At 49.5% G+C, this 23,975-nt stretch overlaps 1 protein-coding gene across 1 annotated transcript in view; it reads right to left on the bottom strand.

The window, feature by feature from the left end:
• Window positions 1–1,720: 1,720 nt before the first annotated feature.
• Window positions 1,721–23,975, bottom strand: part of LOC116980277 (erythrocyte band 7 integral membrane protein-like) — a 40,276-nt gene continuing 18,021 nt past the window's right edge. Inside the window, exons 4-8 of the mRNA XM_033032345.1 lie at window positions 21,051–21,123; window positions 17,451–17,533; window positions 13,929–14,132; window positions 9,834–9,968; window positions 1,721–1,909 (exon numbers count right to left, since the gene is read on the bottom strand). Coding sequence (XP_032888236.1) covers window positions 1,721–1,909; window positions 9,834–9,968; window positions 13,929–14,132; window positions 17,451–17,533; window positions 21,051–21,123 — 684 coding nt within the window. The remainder of the gene's footprint in view (window positions 1,910–9,833; window positions 9,969–13,928; window positions 14,133–17,450; window positions 17,534–21,050; window positions 21,124–23,975) is intronic.

The raw sequence follows: 23,975 nt of genomic DNA, 5'->3' as shown, positions 1-23,975 counted from the left end.
CAGAGGAGGAGGGGGAGAGAGAGGGCAGGGGAGAGGGAGGGGAAAGTAGAACAAGTGCCTTGCGTTGTAGGAAATGGATGATCACTGCCCGACCTCTTTGGGCATGTAGATGGAATGGCCACACTCAATGACACCATCAAATGTCTGGAGAATCTGTTGAGCAGAGGCAGAATGGACAACAAGTCACCTTGTTACATTAACAGAGGGAAAACAGTGAGTACTGAAACTCCTCAGCAACTCCTGGCCCTGGGCTGGTTCTCCCTCACCCCCCCCCCCTCCCCCCTCACCCCCACCCCCCCCCCCCCCCCATCTCCAGCAGTGTAAACACCCACCATTGACCCGCTTGCAATACTTTGAGGGCTAGTGCGGGCTTCAGGGGCGGTGATGTCTTCCCTCTTCGTCAACCTCGGCATTCCTTTAGGAAGGAGATGAGGAGGAATTTCGTTAGTCAGAGGCTGGTGAATCTGTGGAATTCATTGCCACAGAAGGCAGTGTAGGCCAAGTCAATGGACAATTTTAAGGCGTAGATTAGTAGGCAGAAGGCTGTGGGGGCCAAGTCAGTGGGTATTTTTAAGGCGGAGATCAGTGGATAGATTGTTGATTAGTGCGGGTGTCAGGGGTTATGGGGAGAAGGCAGGAGAATGGGGTTAGGAGGGAGAGATAGATCAGCCATGATTGAATGGCGGAGTGCACTCGATGGGCCGAATGGCCTTATTCTACTATTCCTCATGACCTTAAGTCTGTAAAACAAAAGTGTGATGGTATTGTGGGGATGGGGAGGGGTGAGACAAAAAGCTAGAGTAACTCAGCGGGACGGGCAGCATTTCTGGAGAGAAGGATTCGGTGACGTTTCGGGTCGAGACCCTTGTCACCAATTCCTTCTCTCCAGACCCGCCGAGTTACTCCAGCTTTTTGCATCTATCTTCGGTCTACAGTTCCTTCCTACACGTTAACCCAAATGCTTGGCATCTTTCTATCCCCCTCCCCCTCCCTCTCCCCCACTCCCGCCCGAGGTCTATTAGCAAATTTGCAGATGACACAAAGCTGGGTGGCAGTGTGAACTGTGAGGAGGATGCTATGAGAATGCAGGGTGACTTGGACAGGTTGGGGGAGTGGGCAGACGCATGGCAGATGAAGTTTAATGCGGATAAATGTGAGGTTATCCACTTTGGTAGCAAAATCAGGAAGGCAGATTACTATCTAAGTGGCGTCAAGTTGTGAAAAGGGGAAGTACAACGGGATCTGGGGGTCCTTGTACATCAGTCTATGAAAGTAAGCATGCAGGTACAGCAGGCAGTGAAGAAAGCAAATGGCATGTTGGCCTTTATAACAAGAGGAATCGAATATAGGAGCAAAGAGGTCCTTCTGCAGTTGTAGAGGGCCCTAGTGAGACCACACCTGGAGTATTGTGTGCAGTTTTGGTCTCCTAATTTGAGGAAGGACATTCTTGCTATTGAGGGAGTGCAGCATAGGTTTACCAGGTTAATTCCCGGGATGGCGGGACTGTCATATGCTGAGAGAATGGAGCGGCTGGGCTTGTACACTCTGGAGTTTAGAAGGATGAGAGGGTATCTCATTGAAACATATAAGATTGTTAAGGGCTTGGACACGCTAGAGGCAGGAAACATGAGTGCAGGATTGTAGGATGTTGAGGTGCACCCCCTCCTTTTCCCTGAGACTCCGCCCCCCCCCCCCCCCCCCACCCCCCGTCGACCCAGGCTCACTTCCTCACGAAGCCGCTCATCAGGTTGATGGGCACGGGGAAGAAGATGGTGGAGTTGTGTTCGGACGCCACCTCGGTCAGCGTCTGCAGGTACCGCAGCTGCAGGGCCGTCGGGTGCCTCTTCATCACGGCGGCCGCATCCCTCAGCGCATGCGACGCATTCAACTCACCCTCAGCAGCGATCACCTGCGACGAGAGAGAGAGAGAGGGAGAGACACCACGTACCGGGGCGTTAACAACGAGACGTGGAAACACAGAGACATGGACAAGACAAGTCAAGTTTATTCGTCACATACACATACGAGATGTGCAGTGAAATGAAAAGTGGCAATGCTCGCGGATTGTGCAAAACACTACAATATAGAATAGAACAGAAAGTAATTACATATTATTTAAGAAGGAACTGCAGATGCTGGAAAATCGGAGGTACACAAAAAAGCTGGAGAAACTCAGCGGGTGCAGCAGCATCTATGGAGCGAAGGGAATAGGCAACGTTTCGGGCCGAAACCCTTCTTCAGACAGTAATTACATATTGGTGAGAGAAAAAAACCCAGCAATTTTAAAAAGACACAACACAACAGTAAATTAGTCCCTGGTGGGATAAGAGTTTACAGTCTTAATGGCCTGTGGGAAGAAACTACGTCTCATCCTGTTTTCACAGCGTGGCAGCGGAGGCGTTTGCCTGACCGTAGCAGCTGGAACAGTCCGTTGCTGGGGTGGAAGGGGTCCCCCAAAATGTTGCTGGCTCTGGATCTGCACCTCCTGATGTATAGTTCCTGCAGGGGGGGCGAGTGTAGTTCCCATATGGGTGCAGGAGATGCAGAAGGAAATGTTTCATCTCCAAAACCTACCCCCACCGCCCACTTTCAAGAGAGAGCTAGATAGGGCTCTTAAAGATAGCGGAGTCAGGGGATATGGGGAGAAGGCAGGAACGGGGTACTGATTGTGGATGATCAGCCATGTTCGCATTGAATGGCGGTGCTGGCTCGAAGGGCCGAATGGCCTCCTCCTGCACCTATTGTCTATTGTCTATAACCTTTGTTCCTAGAATAATCCCCAGCATATTTCCCTTCCCACCACAGATAGACAATAGGTGCAGGAGTAGGCCATTCGGCCCTTCGAGCCAGCACTGCCAATCAATGTGATCATGGCTGATCATCCCCAATCAGTACCCCGTTCCTGCCTTCTCGCCATATCCCTTGATTCCGTTAGCCCTATGAGCTAAATCTGACTCTCTCTTGAAAACATCCAGTGAATTGGCCTCCACTGCCGTCTGTGGCAGAGAATTCCACAGATTCGCGACATCACGGCGAATTGTGGACGTAGCCCAGACCACCGCACAGACTGACCTCCCTCCCATTGAAGATGCAGTAACAAACAGAAGGAGCAACTCAGCAGGCCAGGCAGCAAACGAATAATAGGTGACGTTTCGGGTTGAGACCCTTCTTCAGACACGTTTCAGGTCAACCCGATACGTCACCCATTCCTTCTCTCCAGTTGTAAGCTTCCACTGGTGGTGTTCCTCTAGTGTGGCCTCACACTGATTATTAATAACCACTTTCTGTTATTTGCACTTTACCAGTTTATTTATTCATGTGTGTATATATTTATATCATGGTACAGGTATATGGACACATTATCTGGTTTGTAGTAAATGCCTACTATTTTCTGTGTGCTTAAGCAAAGCAAGAATTTCATTGTCCTATACAGGGACACATGACAATAAACTCACTTGAACTTGAACTTGAACAGTGCAGGCCAAGGACAGAAAGGTCAGTGTGGGAATGGGATGGTGAGTTGAAATACTTGGCCACCAGGAGACCACGCAATCCTCGGCGGACTGAGCATAGGTGTTAAGGGACACAGTCACTGAATCGACGTTTGGTCTCACCGATGTACAGGGGCCCACATCGGGAACACCGGATGTAGTAGATGGGGCTAGAGGAGGTACATGTGCACCTCTGTCTCACCTGAAAGAATTGTTCAGGTAGGTCCCTGCATGGAGGGATAAGGACAGGTGTTGCATCTCCTGCGGTTGCAGGGAAAGTACCTGGGGAGTTTAGGTTCATTTTTAGGTTCTGTACCTTCTGTCGGATCGGAGCGGGGAGAAGAAGGAATAACCGGGGTGGGACAAGTCTTTGATTATGTTTTTGTTTATATCCTTCTCTCCAGGGATGCTGCCTGTCCCGCTGAATTACCCCAGCATTTTGTGTCTATCTTTGATTATGTTGGCTGCTTTCATGAAGCAACATAAAGTGTAAATCATAATCATATTTTATTAGCCCAGGATGTTTTACAACGTACGAGGAATTTGATTTGCCGTACATTCATACCAATAAAAAGCAACAGAACACACAAAATACATTTTAACATGAACATCCACCACAGTGACTCCTCCACATTCCTCACTGTGATGGAAGGCGAAACAAAAGTTTAATCTCTTCCTTTCTTTGTCCTCCAGCGGTCGGGGGCCTCGAGCCTTCCGTTAACGTGACGATCTTACTCCCGTAGCCAGTGGCGGGCCTCCTCGTTGGGGCGATCAAGCTCCTGCATCGGGGGGGGAATCTCAGCTTCCCCGCGCCGGGCGATCTACCCTGGGTCGGGACTAGTCGAACGTCGTGCGGTTTGGAGCTTCCAGACGTCGGCCTCAAACCGAGACTGCGAGCTCCTCGATGTTAAAGTCCTCAGGCCGCTGTTGGAGCGTCGATCCCAGGCAAGGAAACGGCTCCGATGGTAAGTCCACGTCCCCGCGGTGGGGCTCAAAGTCAGTCCCGAGCGAGGCCGCCAGCTCCGTGATGTTAGGCCGCAGAGCGACCGGAGATACCACCCGGAAAACAATCGCATCTCCGGCAAGGTAACAGATTGAAAAAAAATCCCCCACATAAAACAAACCAGAGAACATTAACACAAACTTTTAAAACACACTAAAAATAACTAAAAAAGGACAAAATGGACAGACAGACTGTTGGCGAGACTGCCATCGAATCGCCACCCGGTGGTCAAAGGTAGGTAGGTAGACACAAAATGCTGGATTAACTCAGCGGGACAGGCAGCATCTCTGGAGAGAAGGGATGAGTGACGTTTCGGGTCGAGACCCTTCTTCAGACAAATGGTAGGTAGTCTGGTCTGTGTGATGGACCCAGTTACATTCACAATTCTCTGCAATCCGGAATAAGAGAGTTCCTACCGAATCTCCCAGGTAACTCCCCTTCCCATTCCCACTCTGACCTTCCTGTCCTGGGCCTCCTTCATTACCAGAGTGAGGCCACATGCAAACTGGAGGAACAGCACCTAGTGTAGCTCACAACCCAGCTCTGTCCACGTTCTCCACAGATGCTGCCTGACCCGCTGAGTTACTCCAGCACTCTGTGAAACATCACCTATCCATGTTCTCCACAGATGCTGCCTGACCCGCTGAGTTACTCCAGCACTCTGTGAAACGTCACCTATCCATGTTCTCCACAGATGCTGCCTGACCCGCTGAGCTACTTTTTAAAATGCTGTTATTGTACCTGCCACAACTACCTTCTCCGGCAGCTCGTTCCACCACACTCTGTGTGGAAAAGTTGCCCCTCACCTTCCTATTAAATCTTCCTCCTCCCCTCTTATGTTTTAGAGTCATAGAGTGATACAGTGTGGAAACAGGCCCTTTGGCCCACCTTGCCTACACTGGCCAACATGTCCCAGCTACACTAGTCCCACCTGCCTGCGTTTGGTCCATATCCCTCCAAACCTGTCCTATCCATGTGCCTGTCTAACTGTTTCTTAAACGTTGCGATAGTCCCAGCCTCAACTACCTCCTCTGGCAGCTTGTTCCATACACCCACCACCCTCTGTGTGTGAAGGTTACCCCTCAGATTCCCATTAAACCATTCCCCCCTCACCTTATACCAATGTCCTCTGGTTCTCAGCTCCCCAGCTCTGTGTGAGAGTCATAGAGCACTGGACCAAGCCCTTCAGCTGCGCACGGATCACCAAGCACCCATTTTACTCTACTCCTATCACCGCCCTCTGAGGCAGAGAATTCCACAGACTCACAACTCTCTGGGTGAAAAAGTGTTTCCTCATCTCCATTCTAAATGGTTTACACCTTATTCTAGGTATGTTGCAAAACCTACCTTCAGGTGCGCTGCAGGTCTGTGTGCGCGATTTTGGCGCCTTTGAGAGGGGGGGCGGGTTTAAAACGCGATTTTCTCTCGGCTATTCAAATCGAGGTTGTTCAGCCTACTTAGTTGCTGACGAAAAATCGCTGCGAGGTTCGTTCGCTGCGGCTATTTTTAAACTTAATTGGTTAATTTAATTGTTATAGTAGGTTAAAAATCATCTTCTAAACCTGCGACCGCCGCCAACGGGATGGATATCACGTAGGGGACAACGCAAGGTAGGTTATTTATTTTTACATTAAAAAGCGCTTCTTAAGATCCCTTTATACAAAATGTTATGTTGCGAGTAGCTAATTTGGGGGCCCATTAAATCCCGCAGTATTTTTCTGGGCATATGGGGTACAAATTCACCGCAATGGGAACGTTCCAAACCAGCGCGTTCCACAGAGTTCCACAGGATCCCACTCGAAAGCTGATTTAAATGGCCATTAATTTACAGCAATTGAATACTAAATTCATTCCATTTGGCCTATAAATTAATGTCAATGAGATTTAAAAATCATGTTTTATTGTGAATTCTTGTCTGAATGTTCTTTGGAACTTAGGCTATTTAAAAATGTTAATCTTTCCTTAAGAAATGGATAGATGTTTAGATCTAGTAATTGCATTTTGGAATTAGCTACAATTGGGTAACTAACTAATTATATGCTTTAATTTCAGGTCATCCAAGTAAGATTGTTTAATATTTGTTTCAGAATGCTTCAATCTATAATAACTGAACATTTCTTTCAGTTCTCTTAATTTTTAATAAAGTTATGGGCTTTAGACTATCCTCGATCACAGCTTTTGTGTTAAGTCAATGGAAAATCAATAGGGAACAAGATGCTAATTTCCGAGTATGAAAATGGCCATAACTTTTTTAATACTGAAGATACGAAAGTGAATTAGGTGTCAAATTAAACTTCTTTTTATGCTTTATCTGATGGGATAAATTGCAGACTTGATTTTTAAAATCTCAAAATTTTGTAACATTGCTACTTATTCTTAGCTGCGGCTTGCCTGCAGTCCGTCTGTTTTTACTTTTTTTGTTGTTTTTTTTTTGTCTTGTTTTAGTTAAATTTTAGTTTATTTGTTTGTGTTGTGTGTGTGTGGGGGGGGGGTGAAACATGTTTTCTTGTCTCTTCCTTCGGGGGAATGCGACTTTCTCTTGTCGTATTACCCCTTCTCTGCCTCCGTCTGCGCTGAGGCCTAATGGCGGAGCTGGCGGTCTCCAACTGCGACCGACCTCGAGGCTCCGGAGGCAGTGCCAGCCAGGACTAGGCTGGCCGACTTCGGGGCTGAGGCGGCGGCGGCTCGACTCGGAGCTGAGACTGTGAACTGTACCGCCCTTGCCCCTTCCCTCTGCAACTGCAAACAACCCCACAGTTCCCAGTCTCAGCTCCTGTACGGAGACGTCACAGCCCGAGCTGCGCCCCCTCATCCGCAACCCCAAGAACAAGACGTACCTTGCACACCATCAGCTTCTGTCCCTACGGGGAGCGTGTTCCTCTGGAGTTGGAACGGGGCTGCGCTGCTGCTGGCTGTGGGTCTCTGGGATCTCAGCGCTTGCAGTGGGCCTGGGGGTCGGTGTCCCGTTGGTCCTGACGTCTCCGGTGACTGGCACTGACCTGCTGGCATCGCCGACGTGAAGACAGTGCAAAGCCCCCGCGCCGGTGCAATGGGCGGGGAGCTGAAGAGGGGAGGGAAGGGGTCACACACATGGCCGGGAAGCAGAGGGGTATAGGTGGGGTGAAACTGAAGGGAGCGACAATCTGCTGCTGCCTGCCCGCTGAGTTAAAAAGTTCCCACGCAAGACTCACGATACACTGTATATCGTGACCGTGGGAACGTTTTAACTCAGCGGGCAGGCAGCAGCAGATTGTCAATTATTAACCCTCCCGCGCAATTACCTTCTCTTTTATGAATGGGGATTCACAATGTTCATTCAAGATTTAACGGGAAAGCTCGGGAGACGGACAAGTCACTCGCACAAATAACAGAAATGCCGAGTACCCGTGGGAACTCTTTATCTACCCCCCGTTATATCGTGTGATATCGTGCTAGACGGGGTTGCGGGGTTGAAGAGCACCAGAGCGGGGCTTTACAGCACCGCCCCGCGCGGCATGGAATGGCTGCGGGACTGCGAGCGCGCGCCGGGGGCTCTAACACCAAGACCCGGTGTGCGGCCTTGCATCACCCGGCGTGGCTTTAATGGCTGCGGGACAATTCGCCATCGCCCGCCGGGGGCTTTGACTTTGACTTTGACTCTGACATCGGGGGGGGGGGAGAGTGCAGTGGAGAGATAAGTTTTTTTGGCCTTCCATCACAGCAATGTGATGGATGTTTATGTAAATTATGTTGTGTCTTGGGTCTATTTGTTTGTAATGTATGGCTGCAGAAACGACATTTCGTTTGGACCTCAAGGGGTCCAAATGACAATAAATTGAATTGTATTGTATTGTATTGTATTGTATTGTATTGTATTGTATTGTATTGTATTGTATTGTATTGTAGACCACGACCACTTCACTCTGGTTACATCTTGTGTCAAGTCGCCCCGTGAGAAAGCGCTTTAAGACTTTTGACTCCATCACAGTGAGGAGGTGCTTGGTGAACTCACTGTGGTGGATGTTAATTTGTGTTTATTGTATTTGTTATTTATTATTATTGTGTATCACTGCAGGCAACGAAATTTCATTCAGACCGAAAGGTCTGGATGACAATAAAGGAATCTAATCTAATCTAATCTTAAACTGTGGCCCCTGGTTCTGGACTGTGATGTCGGGAGTCATCGTGGCTTCACTCCGTGGCCCTGCCCTCACATCACACCAAGCACATCGAGCAGCCCCACACCCCAGCAGCAAACAATGTCTCTTGTGATCCTTTCCTCTGGCTGAATATGGCGTCACGGTGGCGCAGCGGTAGAGTTGCTGCCTCACAGCGCCAGAGACCCGTGTTCCATCCTGACTACGGATTCCGTCTGTACAGAGTTTGTACGTTCTCCCCGTGACCTGCGTGGGCTTCCTCCGGGTGCTCCGGTTTCCTCCCACACTCCAAAGACAGACAGGTCTGAAGAAGGGTCTCGACCCGAAACGTCACCCATTCCTTCTCTCCAGAGATAATGCCTGTCCCACTGAGTTACTCCAGCTTTTTGCATCCATTTTCAGGTTTGTCGGTAAATTGGCTTCGGTTAAAAAAAACAGTAAATTGTCCCTAGTGTGTAGGATAGTGTTAGTATGCGGGGATCGCTGGTCGGCGCGGACCCGATGGGCCGAAGGGCCTGATTCTGCGCTGTATCGCTGAACAAAATAAACAAAACTAAACTAGATAGAACGCAACAAGGAGCTTTTCACAGCACCTCGTTACAATAATAAATTAAACAAGAACGTCTTAGAAACACATAATGGAATGGGAATGACAGTAGATCCCTCACACTAGTCTTGCCATTCATGGAGTCTCTGTGACCTTATCCCTGACCCTATCACCTTCCCCCCAGCCATTCCCTCTCACCTTTGCCCCTTGCCCCCTCACCTTTGCCCCACACCCCTCATTTTTTGCCCCTCACCCCCTCATCTTTGCCCCTCACCCCTCACCTTTGCCCCTTGCCACCTCACCTTTGCCCCTTGCCCCTTCACCTTTGCCCCCTCCCCTTTGCCCCTCACCTTTACCCCTTGACCCCTCACCTTTGCCCCTCGACCCCCTCACCTTTACCCCTCGCACCCTCACCTTTGCCCCTCGCCCCCTTACCTTTGCCCCTTGCCCCTCACCTTTGCCCCTTGCCACCTCACCTTTGCCCCTTCACCTTTGCCCCCCTCCCCCTTGCCCCTCACCTTTACCCCTTAACCCCTCACCTTTGCCCCTCGACCCCTCACCTTTACCCCTCGCACCCTCACCTTTGCCCCTCGCCCCCTTACCTTTACTCCTCACCTTTGCCCTCGCCCCCTCACCTTCACCCCTCGCCCCCTCACCTTGGCCTTGGCTTCCCTCACGGCCTCTGCCTCTGCCGCCATCATTCTCTGCAGGCCCGATGGCAGCCGCACATCCTTGAACTCCACGCGCTCCACCTTGACGCCCCAAACCTGCGACGCTTCGAACAGGAGGCCCTGTGACAAGGACACGGCATTCACACTGGGGGTCTCCCTGGTCGCTGGCCAAAAGCACATCAATGATGACAATTACCCCCACAGGATGCCTGAGATTGTCAGCAAAACAAAACTTGGGCAGGCGGCTGTTGTGGATGTTTTTACGGCAGAGATAGATAGATTCTTGATTAGTACGGGTGTCAGAGGTGAAGGGGTGGTAGAATGGGGTTAGGAAGGAGAGATAGATCAGCCATGATTGAATGGTGGAGTAAACTTGATGGGCTGAATGGCCTAATTCTACTCCCATCACTTATGACCTTAAGGTAGAGATGCTGCCCTACACCGCCAGAGGCCCGGGTTCCATCCTGATTACGGGTGCTGTCTGTACGGAGTTTGTACGTTCTCCCCGTGACCACATGGGTTTCCTCTGGGTGCTCCGGCTTCCTCCCACACTCCAAAGCCGCGCAGGTTTGTAGGTTAATTAGCGTGGGTGGTAAATTGTCCCCAGTGTGTACGGGGTGATCACTGGTCAGCGCGGACTCAGTGGGCCGAAGGGCCAGTTTTCTCTGCGGTATCTCTAAACTAAGTCTTCGGAGCAGAGTTTGGCCATTCGGCCCATCGGGTCTACCCCGCCGCTCAATCATGGCTGATCCATCTTACCCTCTCAACACCATTCTCCTGCCATCTCCCCGTAACTCCTGACACCCGAACTAATCAAGAATGAAGCCGTCCAAAGTCCACAGATAAATGGTACAAGATTCAGCAATACAGAGCCGGCTATATCTGTGGAATTCTCCGCCACAGAGGACAGTGGAGGCCAATTCACTGGACGTTTTCAAGAGAGAGTTAGATAGAGCTCTTAGGGAAGACGGAATCAAGGGATATGAGGAGAAAGCAGGAACGGGGTAGATTTTAGATGATCAGCCATGATCATATTGAATGGCAGTAATGGCTCAAAGGGCCGAATGGCCTACTCCTGCACCTATCCTTCTCTCCAGAGATGCTGCCTCACCCGCTGAGTTACTCCAGCATTTTGTGTCTACCTTCGATTTAATCCACCATCTGCAGTTCTTTCCTACCTATTTTTCTATGTTTTTCTATGTTTATAAATTACAGCAGAAGCCAGCACTCGGAGTGCGGACAGGGGTGTTTTTTTCTGTCCAAGGTTCGAGCAGGAGGGGATTTTTAGCGGCAGTTGTTGAGCCCCAGTGCATTGTCCCCACCTCATGTGGAGGTCGGTGGTCAGAGGCCAGCGGGGGCCACAGCGCGGAACGTCACCGTCTTTGAACCAATTTACAGTCCGGTTTATTGTCACATGTACCCAGGTACAGTGAAAAGCTTTTGTTGCATGCTATCCAGTCAGCTGAAAGACAATACATGATGACAATAGGTGCAGGAGTAGGCCATTCGGCCCTTCGAGCCAGCACTGCCATTCACTGGGATCATGTCTGATCATCCACAATCAGTACCCCGTTCCTGCCTTCTCCCCATATCCCCTGACTCCGCTATCTTTAAGAGCCCTATCTAACTCTCTCTTGAAAACATCCAGTGAATCGGCCTCCACTGCCTTCTGTGGCAGAGAATTCCACAGATTCACAACTCTCTGGGTGAAAACGTTTTTCTTCATCTCCGTTTACAGTGAACAGATACATGATAAGGGAATAACGATTAGTGCAAGATAAAGCCAGCAAAGTCCGATCAAGGACAGTCTGAGGTGTCTCGGACTGTGGACTGTAATTGCGTATAGTCTTTTCTTTGTCCAAGCAGCCTGCAAGCTGAAGCTTTTCACTGGACCCCACTGTACGTGACATTAATAAACTAAACCGCACCAAGCCTTGGGTGTTGGATAGTCCGAGGGTCACCAATGAGGTAGATAGTAGATGGGTTCTGACTGCCCACCCTCTCTGCGTCTCTCATACTTTATATAGTTCTATCAGGTTTCCCCTCAGTCTCCGACGCTCCAGAGAAATGTTATAGTTGATGCTCTGGTCAACTTTACAGAGCATGGAATATAGTACAGCATTGGAACAGGCCCTTTGACCCACAATGTCTGTGCTGACCATGATGCCAAGTAAAAAAAGGCAGTATATCATTACAATCGAGCTATTTCCAGTGTATAGATACGATAAGGGAATAACGTTGAAAAACAACCCCGTTCATGCAGGAAGTGTGGCTTGGTGCTGGAGGAGGTCGTTGAGGCAGGGACTGTCGCAACGTTTAACAGTGAGACAGGATCGGTTTGGAGGGATATGGGCCAAGCACAGGCAGATGGGGCTTGTTGGTCAACGTGGACAAGTTGGGTGGTGAGGTGAGTTTGCAACGGTGAGGGGGACTGGGGAATACCAGAGGTGAACACCCATTGATGAGGAGGAGTATGGGGAACTTCTGGTGAGAGGAAGTTGGCGGGGAGGGAACTGATGGTGAGCACCCTTCGACAGGAGAAAGGGGGGAAATCAATAGGGGTGAGCACCCATCAGTGGAGGAAGGGGGGGGAAACAATAGGGGTGAGCACCATTATTGGGAGGAAGGGGGAAACTATAGGGGTGAGCACCCATCAGTGGGGGTCAAGGGCAGAACTATAGGGGTGAGCACCCATTAATAGAAGGGGGAAACTATAAGGGTGAGCACCCATCAGTGGGAAGAAGGGGGAAACTATAAGGGTGAGCACCCATCAGTGGGAAGAAGGGGGAAACTATAAGGGTGAGCACCCATCAGTGGGAAGAAGGGGGAAACTATAAGGGTGAGCACCCATCAGTGGGAAGAAGGGGGAAACTATAAGGGTGAGCACCCATCAGTGGGAAGAAGGGGGAAACTATAAGGGTGAGCACCTATCTGTGCCCAAGGCGGGAGAAACAATAGCGTTTAGTTTATTGTCACGTGTACCGAGGTACAGTGAAAAGCTTTTGTTGCGTGCTAACCAGTCAGCGGAAAGGCGATACACAATACACGACAAAGGTGTACGGGTTTGTAGGTTAATTGGCTTCGGTAAAATTGTGAATTGTCCCTCGTGTGTGTGTAGCATAGTGCTAGTGTGCGGGGATCGCTGGACGGCATGGACTCGGTGGGCCGAAGGGCCTGTTTCTGCGCTGTATCTCTGAACTCAAAACAAAGGCTAACTGGGAATGTGTTACATCTGGAGCCAGCTACAGAGTATGTGGCACCAAGGATTTGCCATCGAGTTGTGTTTCTGACTGGTGCCATCAAGGACAAGATAAATAGGACCAGCTTAGATGGTCGGCACGGACGAGTTGGGCCGAAGGGCCTGTTTCCGTTTAAAAATCGTAAATCGTCCCCAGTGTGTAGGATAGTGTTCGTGTACGGGGTGATCACTGGTCGGTGCGGACTCGGTGGGCCGAAGAGCCTGTTTCTGCGCTGTATCCCTATCTCTATCTGCTGGATGATTCCTCTCATTCCGCTGAGCCCCGGTGAGTGTGTCATAGAAACATAGAAAATCGGTGCATGAGTAGGCCATTCGGCCCTTCGAGCCTGCACCGCCATTCAATGTGTTTATGAAAGAACTGCAGATGCTGGAAAAATCGAATGTAGACAAAAATGCTGGAGAAACTCAGTGGGTAAGGCAGCATCTATGGAGCGTTTTGGGTCGTGACCCTTCTTCAGACTGATGTGGGGGTGGGGGGGAGAGGCTGGAGGAAGAAAGGAAGAGGCGGAGACCCCCACATCAGTCTGAAGAAGGGTCTCGACCCGAAACGTCACCTATTCCTTCGCTCCATAGATGCTGCCTCACCCGCTGAGTTTCTCCAGCATCTTTGTCTACCGTCATTCAATGTGATCATGGCTGATCATCCAGAATCAGTACCCGGTTCTTGCCTTCACCCCGTATACTCCCCCTTGTTTCCATTAGCGAACGAGGTGCCAGAGGAGGTAGTTGAGGCAGGTACGACAACAACATTTAAAAGACACCTGGACAGGTAGACCAGGCTGTGGGTCGAGGGGGGGAGGGGTTGATTGCCCGGGCCATACCTCCATCTGCTGAGCCATGTTCATGCGATCCGAGATGATGTCGGACAGGTTGCGGGTGCCCAGGATGTTGCGCAGTGTGGTCTGGGCCAGGAGGTGAGTCACACTGGCCACGTTCTTCACTTTGACCACCGAACGCACCGGATCAAAGATGCGGTAGTACACTATAGCGTCCACCATCACCGTCACAGAGTCCTTCGACAGCACCTGCAACAAAGCTCAGCGGTCAGCAAAGTTTCCCAGACACTTGTGGAATCTGTGGAATTCTCCGCCACAGAAGGCAGTGGAGGCCAATCCACTGGATGTTTTCAACCGAGAGTTAGATTTACCTCATATTGCTAACAGAATCAAGGGATACAGGGAGAAGGCAGGAGCAGGGTACTGATTCTGGATGATCATATTGAATGGCGGTGCTGGCTCGAAGGGCCGAATGGCCTACTCCTGCACCTATTTTCTATGTTTCACCATCATACCATTCTCCTGCCTTCTCCCCGTAACCCCTGACACCCGTACTATTTAAGAATCTGGCAATCTCTGCCTTAAAAATATCCATTGACTTGGCCTACACAGCCGTCTGTGGCAAAGAATTCCACAGATTCACCACCCTCTGGCTCAAGAAATTCCTAGTGCAAGTGAAATGAATTTGCCAGCAGCGGTACAATTTTAAAAAAACACACAATACCTAATAAAAATTTAACAAAACATCCACCACAACATTCATCACTTTGGTGGAAGGCACAATGTTTGGCCAGTCCTCCTCCATTTTCCCCCGTGGTCGGGACCTCAACCCTCCGCAGTCGCCGCTGCGGGCGTCCAGATGTACAGACAAGGTAAGTCCAGGCAAGTCCTGAATCGGTGCCTCCCCACCGGAGACCGCGGCATCAAGATGGTGTAGGCCGCAGGCCGGCGGTCGAAGATTTAAAGTCCCCGCCGCGCCGCAGCCAGAAGCACCGCAGACCGCAAGGCCAGTGGTCAGAGCTCTTTTCCAGGGATCCCCGGCGAGGGACCCTGCTCCGGGTTGGTAAGTCCCCGCAGCGCCCGCGGTAGAGGTAGGCCACGGGCCGCTGGTCGGAGCTCTTCTCCTCCGGATCCCCAACGAAGGATCCCAGGCTCCAGACGCCACCAGCTGGAACTCCGCAGACCGCGGCTTCAGGCTGACGCGGGCCAGCGAACAGAGCGCTCCCCTCCGGCGACCCCCGGCGAGGGCTCGCCCTAGACTCTCCTAGACTCTCCCATCGTGGCGTAGTGGTAGAACTACAGCCCCACAGCGCCAGAGACTTGGGTTCGATCCTGAATACAGGTGCTTGTCTGATGCATTTTTTGCGTTCTCCCCGTGACCTGCGTGGGTTTTCTCCGAGATCTTCGGTTTCCTCCCACACTCCAAAGACAAACAGGTTTGTAGGTTAATTGGCTTTGTATAAATGGATAAATGTTTTTTAAAAATTGTCCCTAGTGTGTGTAGAATAGTGTTAATAGACAATAGACAATAGGTGCAGGAGTAGGCCATTTGGCCCTTCGAGCCAACACCGCCATACACTGTGATCATGGCTGATCATCCACAATTAGTACCCCCGTTCCTGCCCTTTCTCCATATCCCTTAACTCCGCTATCCCAAAGAGCTCTATTTAATCCTCTCGTGAAAGCATCCAGAGAACCAGCCTCCACTGCCCTCTGAGCAGAGAATTCCACACATTCACAACTCTGTGTGAAAAAGTTTTCCTCTGAAAGTCCAGGTACACTGGCTCTTCCTTGTTTATTTTCCTACTTACATCCTCAAAATTTTCCAGAAGATTAATCAAGAATGATTTCCCCTTCGTAAATACATGCAGACTCGGACCAATCCTGTTACTGCTATCCAAATGTGCCGCTATTTCATCTTTTAAGATTGACTCCAGCATCTTCTACACCACCAATGTCAGGCTAACTGGTCTATAATTCCCTGTTTTCTCTCTCCCGCCTTTCTTAAAAAGTGGGATAACATTAGCTACCCTCCAATCCACAGGAAATGATCCTAAATATAAAGAGCATTGGAAAATAATCACCAATGCGTCCACGATTTCTAGAGCCACTTCCTTAAGTATCCTGGGATGCAGACCATCAGGCCCTTGGGATTTATCAGCCTTCAGTACCAGGGCCTGTTGGTCTGTGCAGGGATCGCTGGTCGGTGCGGACTCGGTGTGCCGAAGGGCCTGTTTCCGCGCTATATCTCGAAATTAAACTAAACTAAACTAGTGGAAACATGATGGTGTCAAAGTCATGTTTAGTTTTAGAGATACAGCATGGAATGTTGTTCCTAATTTGAGGAAAGACATTCTTGCTATTGAGGGATGCAGCATAGGTTTACAAGGTTAATTCCCGGGATGGCGGGACTGTCATTTGCTGAGAGAATGGAGCGGCTGGGCTTGTACACTCTGGAGTTTAGGAGGATGAGAGGATATCTTATTGAAACATATAAGATTGTTAAGGGTTTGGACACGCTAGACGCAGGAAACATGTTCCCGATGTTGGGGGCGTCCAGAACCAGGGGCCACAGTTTAAGAATAAGGAGTAAGCCATTTAGAACGGAGACGAGGAAACACTTTTTCTCACAGAGAGTTGTGAGTCTGTGGAATTCTCTGCCTCAGAGAGCGGTGGAGGCAGGTTCTCTGGATGCTTTCAAGAGAGAGCTAGATAGGGCTCTTATAAATAGCGGAGTCAGGGGATATGGGGAGAAGGCAGGAACGGGGTACTGATTCCAGATAATTGTAGATGAAAGCATCCAGAGAATTGGCCTCCACTGCCTTCTGAGGCAGAGAATTCCACAAATTCACAACTCTCTAGGTGAAGAATTTTTTCCTCATCTCCATTCTAAATGGGATCATGTTTCCTGCCTCTAGTGTGTCCAATCCCTTAATAATCTTATATGTTTCAATAAGATGCACTCTCATCCTTCCAAATTCCACTGTATCCAACCCCAGCCGCTCCATTCTATCAGCATATGACACTCCCTCAATAGCAAGAATGTCCTTCCTCAAATTTGGAGACCAAAACTGCACACAATACTCCAGGTGTGGTCTCACTAGGGCCCTGTACAACTGCAGAAGGACCTCTTTGCTCCTGTACTCAACTCCTCTTGTTATGAAGGCCAACATGTCACTGCCTGCTGTACCTGCATGCTTACTTTCAGTGACTGATGTACAATGACACCCATATCCCATTGTACTTCCCCTTTTCCAGACTTGACACCATTCAGATAGTAATCCGCCTTCCTGGTCTTGCCACCAAAGTGGATAACCTCACATTTATCCACATTAAACTGCATCTGCCATGCATCTGCCCACTCACCCAACCTGTCCAAGTCACCCAGCATCCACATAGCATCCTCCTCACAGTTCACACTGCACACAGACATACACACATAAACAAACAAACAACAACAAAGCTGATCATGGAGATTGTGCAACCATTGGCACGATATATTTCGGCAAACAGTTAACTAGTCTCCACCTTCCCCACCAGCACGTAGCAAACAACCACCACACCTACCTCTTGAGGTGGTACAGAGAATGACACTGTCCGCAAGTCAACAAGAGAGAAGCTATCAGTGTAAGGAATGAACCATATAAGACCTAAAGGTAAACAAAACATATCATCAGCCTTTTAAACAAGTTGAAACTTAAACGCAAGGGCGGCATAGTGGTACAGCTTGGTTCCATCCTGACCTCGGGAGCTGTCTGTGCGGAGTTTGCACGCTCTTAGTTTTTTTTATTAGTTTCGAGATACAGCGCGGGAATGGGCCCTTCGGACCACCGAGTCCGCGCCGCACTTTAATACTGAACGCACGAGTGAGAATTTTACATTTACTTTTTTTTAAATTTTAATTATTTTTATTAGAAGTACGGTAAATTACAATAATACACAACACATATATCTTAATACATTTTTTGTACCGCTTCATTTTTTTGAGCTTTAAGAAAAAGATAGAAGTAAGGAAAGTAAAGAAAGTGCGCAAGAGTCGTGAAGTGCAAGAGAGTGTTGGGAAAAGAAAGCCCCTTAGAAAAGAAGTTAGAGAAGGAAGTAAAGTAAGAAAGTAGACCCTAGAAAAGAAAGAAAAAGAAAGTAGGAACAATCGCTCTATTATAACATTAAACTCCGCAGAAAGGGGACTACCAACCAAGTCTGTTTTTGTTGTTTTACCTCCCATTGCCAGGTCCTGATACCATTTATTTATTTATTTGTTTTTAAAATTACTATTGCACCTCATGCTTGTAATAGGTCCAGAAACGTAGACCACGTCTTTTGGAATTGGTCTGCTTTACCTGCTAAGAGGAATCTCATCTCTTCCAGATGTAATGTTTCAAACATATTTGATATCCACATTTTTATTGTTGGTGTGGGCGCATTTTTCCAGAATTTAAGTATGAGCTTTTTTCCCATTATTAGCCCGGAATTTTACATTTACACCAAGCCGATTATCCAACGTCTTTGGAGTGTGGGAGGAAACCGAAGATCTCAGAGAAAACCCACGCAGGTCACGGGGAGAACGTGCAAACTCCGCACAGACAACACCTGTAGTCAGAATGGAACCTGGGTTTCTGGCGCTGTGAAGCAGCAGCTCCACCCGCTGCGCCACCATGCCGCCCTCTTCCTGTGACTGCATGAGATTCCTCCGGGTGCTCCGGTTTCCTTCCACATTCCAAAGACGTGCAGATCTGCAAGTTAATCGGCCCTCTGTAAATTGTCCCCAATGTTTAGGGAATGGATGGGAAAGTGGGATAACATAGAATAAGGGGTAAGCCATTTAGAACGGAGATGAGGAAACATTTTTTCACACAGAGAGTGGTGAGTCTGTGGAATTCTCTGCCTCAGAGGGCGGTGGAGGCCGGTTCTCTGGATACTTTCAAGAGAGTGCTAGATGGGGCTCTTAAAGATAGCGGAGTCAGGGGATATGGGGAGAAGGCAGGAACGGGGTACTGAGTGGGGATGATCAGCCATGATCACATTGAATGGCGGTGCTGGCTCGAAGGGCCGAATGGCCTACTCCTGCACCTATTGTCTATTGTCTATTGTCTCCACAGCCTACTGTAGCAAATGGCCTTCTGTAGTTAAGCTTATTGTTGTCACGTGTACCGAGGTACAGTGAGAAGCTTTGTTTCGCATGCTGTATAGATCAGATCAGACAATCCCATGCATAAATACAATCAGGTCAAACTAAAGTACAAGAGGTGGAGCAAAGGGAAAGATACAGAGTGCAGAATATAGTTCTCAGCATTGTAGCGCATCAGTTCCAGAGACTAACCCCAATGTCCGCAATGGGGTAGAGGTGAATCGAACAGTGCCCTAGCTGTTTTTTCGCTTTTAGTTTTAGAGATACAGTGCAGAAATAGGCCCTTCGGCCCACCGAGTCCAAGCCACTAACACTATCCTACACACTAGCCACAATTTACAATTTTTACTGAAGCCAATTAACCTACAAACCTGCACATCTTTGGAGCATGGGAGGAAACCGGAGCACCCGGAGAAAGCCCACACGGTCACAGGGCGAAACGTACAAACTCCGTACAGACAGCACCCGTAGTCAGGATGGAACCCGGGTATCTGGCGCTGTGAGGCGGCAACTCTACCGCTGCGCCACCGTGCCGCCCATAAATAGAACGGAATGGAAGGACCATTCAGAAGCCTGATAACAGAGTGGAAGACGTTGACCAAACCAGCACTCCCACACACTCAAAATCAACGTGTTCTGTGTTAATCCTGCAATCATTTGATTCTAAGTGTGGTTGACGCGAGGTGAATGGGAACGCAATACATGGAAAAGCCAGAAGGGGGCGTAACATTGAAGGTGTGAAGGACAAAGATTAAAGGAGATGTGCGGGCAAGTTATTTTCCACACAGAGGGTGGTGGGTGCCTGGAACGCGCTGCCAGGGGTGGTGGTGGAGGCAGATACGATAGTGGCGTAACAGAGGCTTTTGGACAGGCACGTGGATATGCAGGGAATGGAGGGATGTGGATCACATGCAGACAGATAAGAGTTGGTTTTGGCATCGTGTTCTGCAGAGACATTGTGGGCCGAAGGGCCTATTCCCGTGCTGCACTGGTCTATGTTTGGCTGAGTCTGACAACAGCGGGGAAGGAGCTGTTCCTGAATCAGGCCAGTGGGAAGCAGACACACTGGCGTGAGGTTTACAAGAGTCTTTTTCTCACAGGGAGTCGTGAGTCTGTGGAATTCTCCGCCTCAGAGGGCGGTGGAGGCCGGTTCTCTGGATACTTTCAAGAGAGAGCCAGATAGGGGTCTTAAAGATAGCGGAGTCAAGGGATATGGGGAGAAGGCAGGAACGGGGTACTGATTGTGGATGATCAGCCATGATCACATTGAATGGCAGTACTGGCTTGAAGGGCCGAATGGCCTACTGCTGCACCTATTGTCTATTGTTTATTGTGATCCCAGGAATGAGTGGGTCAAACTTATGAGGAGCGTTTGACAGCACTTGGCCTGTGCTCGCTGGAGTTTAGAAGAACGAGGGGGGGGGGGGGGGGGACCTCATTGAAACTTACAGAATAGTGAAAGGCCTGGATGGAGTGGATGTGGAGAGGATGTTTCCACTAGTGGGAGAGTCTAGGACCAGAGGTCACAGCCTCAGAATTGAAGGACGTTCCTTTAGGAACGAGATGAGAAGGAAATTCTCACCTGTGGAATTATTTGAAACAGAAGGCTGTGGTGGCCAAGTCCATGGATATTTTCAAAGCAGAGATACTCTAGGTAGATTGTCGATTGGTATGGGTGTCACGGTATATGGGGAGAAAGCAGGAGAATGGAATTAGGAGGGAAAGATAGATAAAAATGCTGGAGAAACTCAGCGGGTGAGGCAGCATCTATGGAGCGAAGGAATAGGTGACTTTTCGGGTCGAGACCCTTCTTCACACTGATGTGGGGGTGGGGGGGGGGGCGGGAAGAAGAAAGGAAGAGACGGAGGCAGTGGGCTGTGGGAGAGCTGGGCAGGGGAGGAGAAAGAGGGAAAGAGACAGATCAGCCATGATTGAATGGCAGAGTAGACTTGATGGGCCGAATGGCCTAATTCCACTCCTATCGCTTCTGGCCAGTGGGTTGAAGCTCTGGGTTCCGTGCCAGGGATTGGGAAGCCTACCTGGTCCTTTGGCCCCCCCACGAAGGAGTTTGCCGAGTCGGAATATCACAGCCCTCTCGTATTCCTGGACAGTCTGCAAGAAACGGACAATCAACACCAACACATCATCACTCAGCCACGACGAGCCCATCATCCACCAACCCTGCACGTCACAACCTCGTGGTGCCCCCCCAACACCATGTTCCAGAATCACCAGATTATTCAGGCTCTAAATTGCAAACAGTGATGTTACAAATGTACTAAATAACTACTAGACCACGATGTCCCTCTCTAACACCACCCGGGCACCGGCGGACGTAACCCTGGTAAAGGGGCAGGCATCGGGCTCGGGCGAAGCCCTCCACCGCCTGGCGCCGTGACTCGCGGATGGCCAGCTAGGCCAGGCCCAGGAGCAACCCAACCAGGACATCTTCAGCCCTGCCCACTCCCTAGATCCCGTCACAGGCCTTCGGTCGCTGACAGCATCGCCACTGCTCCCCCTTGCGGACCCGAGAAGGAGTGGCGGTGCGCCTTGCCCCCCGGACCCTGACTGGTCCCTCTCATTTACTTTGCAGGTGGCGCTGTAGTAGGATGGCAGCCTCGCCAACGGCCTGTCTCGACCTTTTCTTCTTTTGTTGTTTTCAGTCTGTTGTTAAATGTATGTTTTAGTCTATCTGGGGTTGGGGGAAACCTTTTAAATCTCTTTCCTCGATGGAGATGCGACTTTTTCCGTATCGTATCTCCATCCGCGCTGCAGCCTAACATCGAGGAGCTGGCGGCCTCTTGCTGGGGATCGACTCTGGGAGCTCCAACCGCGGGAGCCTGCGCATGATACATTGTGGAGCTCGCGGTCCCTTGGTTGGGGACCGACTTCGGGAGCTCCAAACCGCAGGAGCTTTGACCACCCCGACGCGGGAGCTTCTATCGCCCCGACTGCGGATGGTTCAACTGCCCCGACCGCGGGAGAAAAGGAGAAAGAAGATAATACGTTATTGTCTTCCATCACATTGTGTTGCTTTTTTTGGTATGACTGTGTGGCAAATCAAATTCTTTGTATGATTTTACATACTTGGCTCTAATAAATTAAATTAAATTAATTACAATTAAAATTAATTAACCTCAATCTAAATACTTTCCACAACTCCCCGGGCGTCATGGTGGTGCAGCGGGTAGCGTTGCTGCCTCACAGCGCCAGAGACCCGGGTTCCATCCTGACTACGGGTGCTGTATGCACGGAGTTTGTACCTTCTCCCCGTGGCCTGCGTGGGTTTTCTCCAGGTGCTCCAGTTTCCTCCCACACTCGAAAGCAATGGTTCTTTTTGGCACCAGTACGCACATACGCGAACAAAATACTCTATGTGATATGTACCTTTGTTAGGTTCCTAAACATGGGCTCAACAAATTGATATGTTATTTGTGTCCCCTACATGACCCCCGGCAAAGCCCAAAACGACCTCCATAGGGGGTCACGACCCCAGGTTAAGAACCACTGCTCTAAAGACATGCGGGTTTGTAGGTTAATTGGCCTCGATAAAATTGTAAATTGTCCCTAGTGTGTGGAGGATAGTGTTAATGTGCGGGGATCGCTGGTCGGCACGGACTCGGTGCGGCCGAAGGGCCTGTTTCCGCGCTGTATCTCTAAACTAAACTAAACTAAACCAAAGATAGACACGAAAAGCTGGAGTAACTCAGCGGGTCAGGCAGGATCTCTGGTAAGAAGGAATGGGTGATGTTTCAGGTCGAGACCTTTCTTGAGACCTAAACTAAACCAAACTAAACCAAACCATTCTCTCTACTTGTGTTGCCACTTTCAGGGAGATAAGTACTTGGACCCCATGATCACAATTACAATCATACTTTATTCGCCAATATGTTTTGCAACATATGAAGAATTTGATTTGCCGTAAAGTCATACCAATAAAAAGCAACAGAACACACAAAACACATTTTATTTTTATTAGAAGTACAGTAAATTACAGTAATACACATCAGATATATCTTATTATTTTTTGTTGTACCACTTTGTTTTTTGAGCTTTAAAAAAGGTAGAAATAAAAGAAGTAAGGAAAGTGAGCAAGAATCGTGAAGGTGCAGGAAAGTGTTGGGAGAAGAAAGCCCCTTGGGGAAGAAATTAGAGAAGGAAGTAAAGAAATGAAATAAGACCCTAGAAAGAAAAGAAAAAAAAAAAGGAAAAACAATCGCTCTATTGTAACACAAAACTCCGCAAAAAAGGATATACCAACCGTGTTTTTTAAAAAAAAGTTTATTTTATACCCCCCGTTACCAGATCCTGGTACCATTTATATTTTAAATTCCTATTGCACCTTATGCTTGTAACAAAACACATTTTAACATAAACATCCACCACAGTGACTCCTCCACATTCCTCACTGTGATGGAAGGCGAAAAAAACATTCAATCTCTTCCCTTCTTTGTTCTCCAGCGGTCGGGGGTCTCGAACCTTCAATCTTATTCCCGTAGCCAGTGGCGGGCCTCCTCGTCGGGGCGATCAAGATCCTGTATCGGGGGGGAATCTCAGCTCCCCCGCGCCGGGCGATCTGCCCCGGGTCAGGACTGGTCGAACGTCGTGCGTCATTTGCAGCTTCCCAACGTCGGCCTCTACCCGAGACTGCGAGCTCCTCGATGTTAAAGTCCGCAGGCCGCGGTTGGAGCATCGATCCCAGGCAAGGAATCGCAGGCTCCGATGGTAAGTCCACGTCCCCGCGGTGGGGCTCAAAGTCAGTCCCGAGCACGGCATCCAACTCCATGATGTTAGGCCGCAGAGCGACCGGAGATACCACCCGGAAAACAATCGCTTCTCCGGCAAAGTAAGAGATTGAAAAAAAAGGTTTCCCCCTCCCCCCCTCCCCCCCTCCCCCCTCCCCCCCCCCCCCCCCCCCCACATAAAACAAACCAGAAAACATTAACACAAACTTTTAAAACACA

This window comes from Amblyraja radiata, chromosome 14 (genome assembly GCF_010909765.2).
Source record: "Amblyraja radiata isolate CabotCenter1 chromosome 14, sAmbRad1.1.pri, whole genome shotgun sequence".
NCBI classification, from domain to species: Eukaryota; Metazoa; Chordata; class Chondrichthyes; order Rajiformes; family Rajidae; genus Amblyraja; species Amblyraja radiata.
This window is presented reverse-complemented; position numbering and strand designations above follow the sequence as displayed.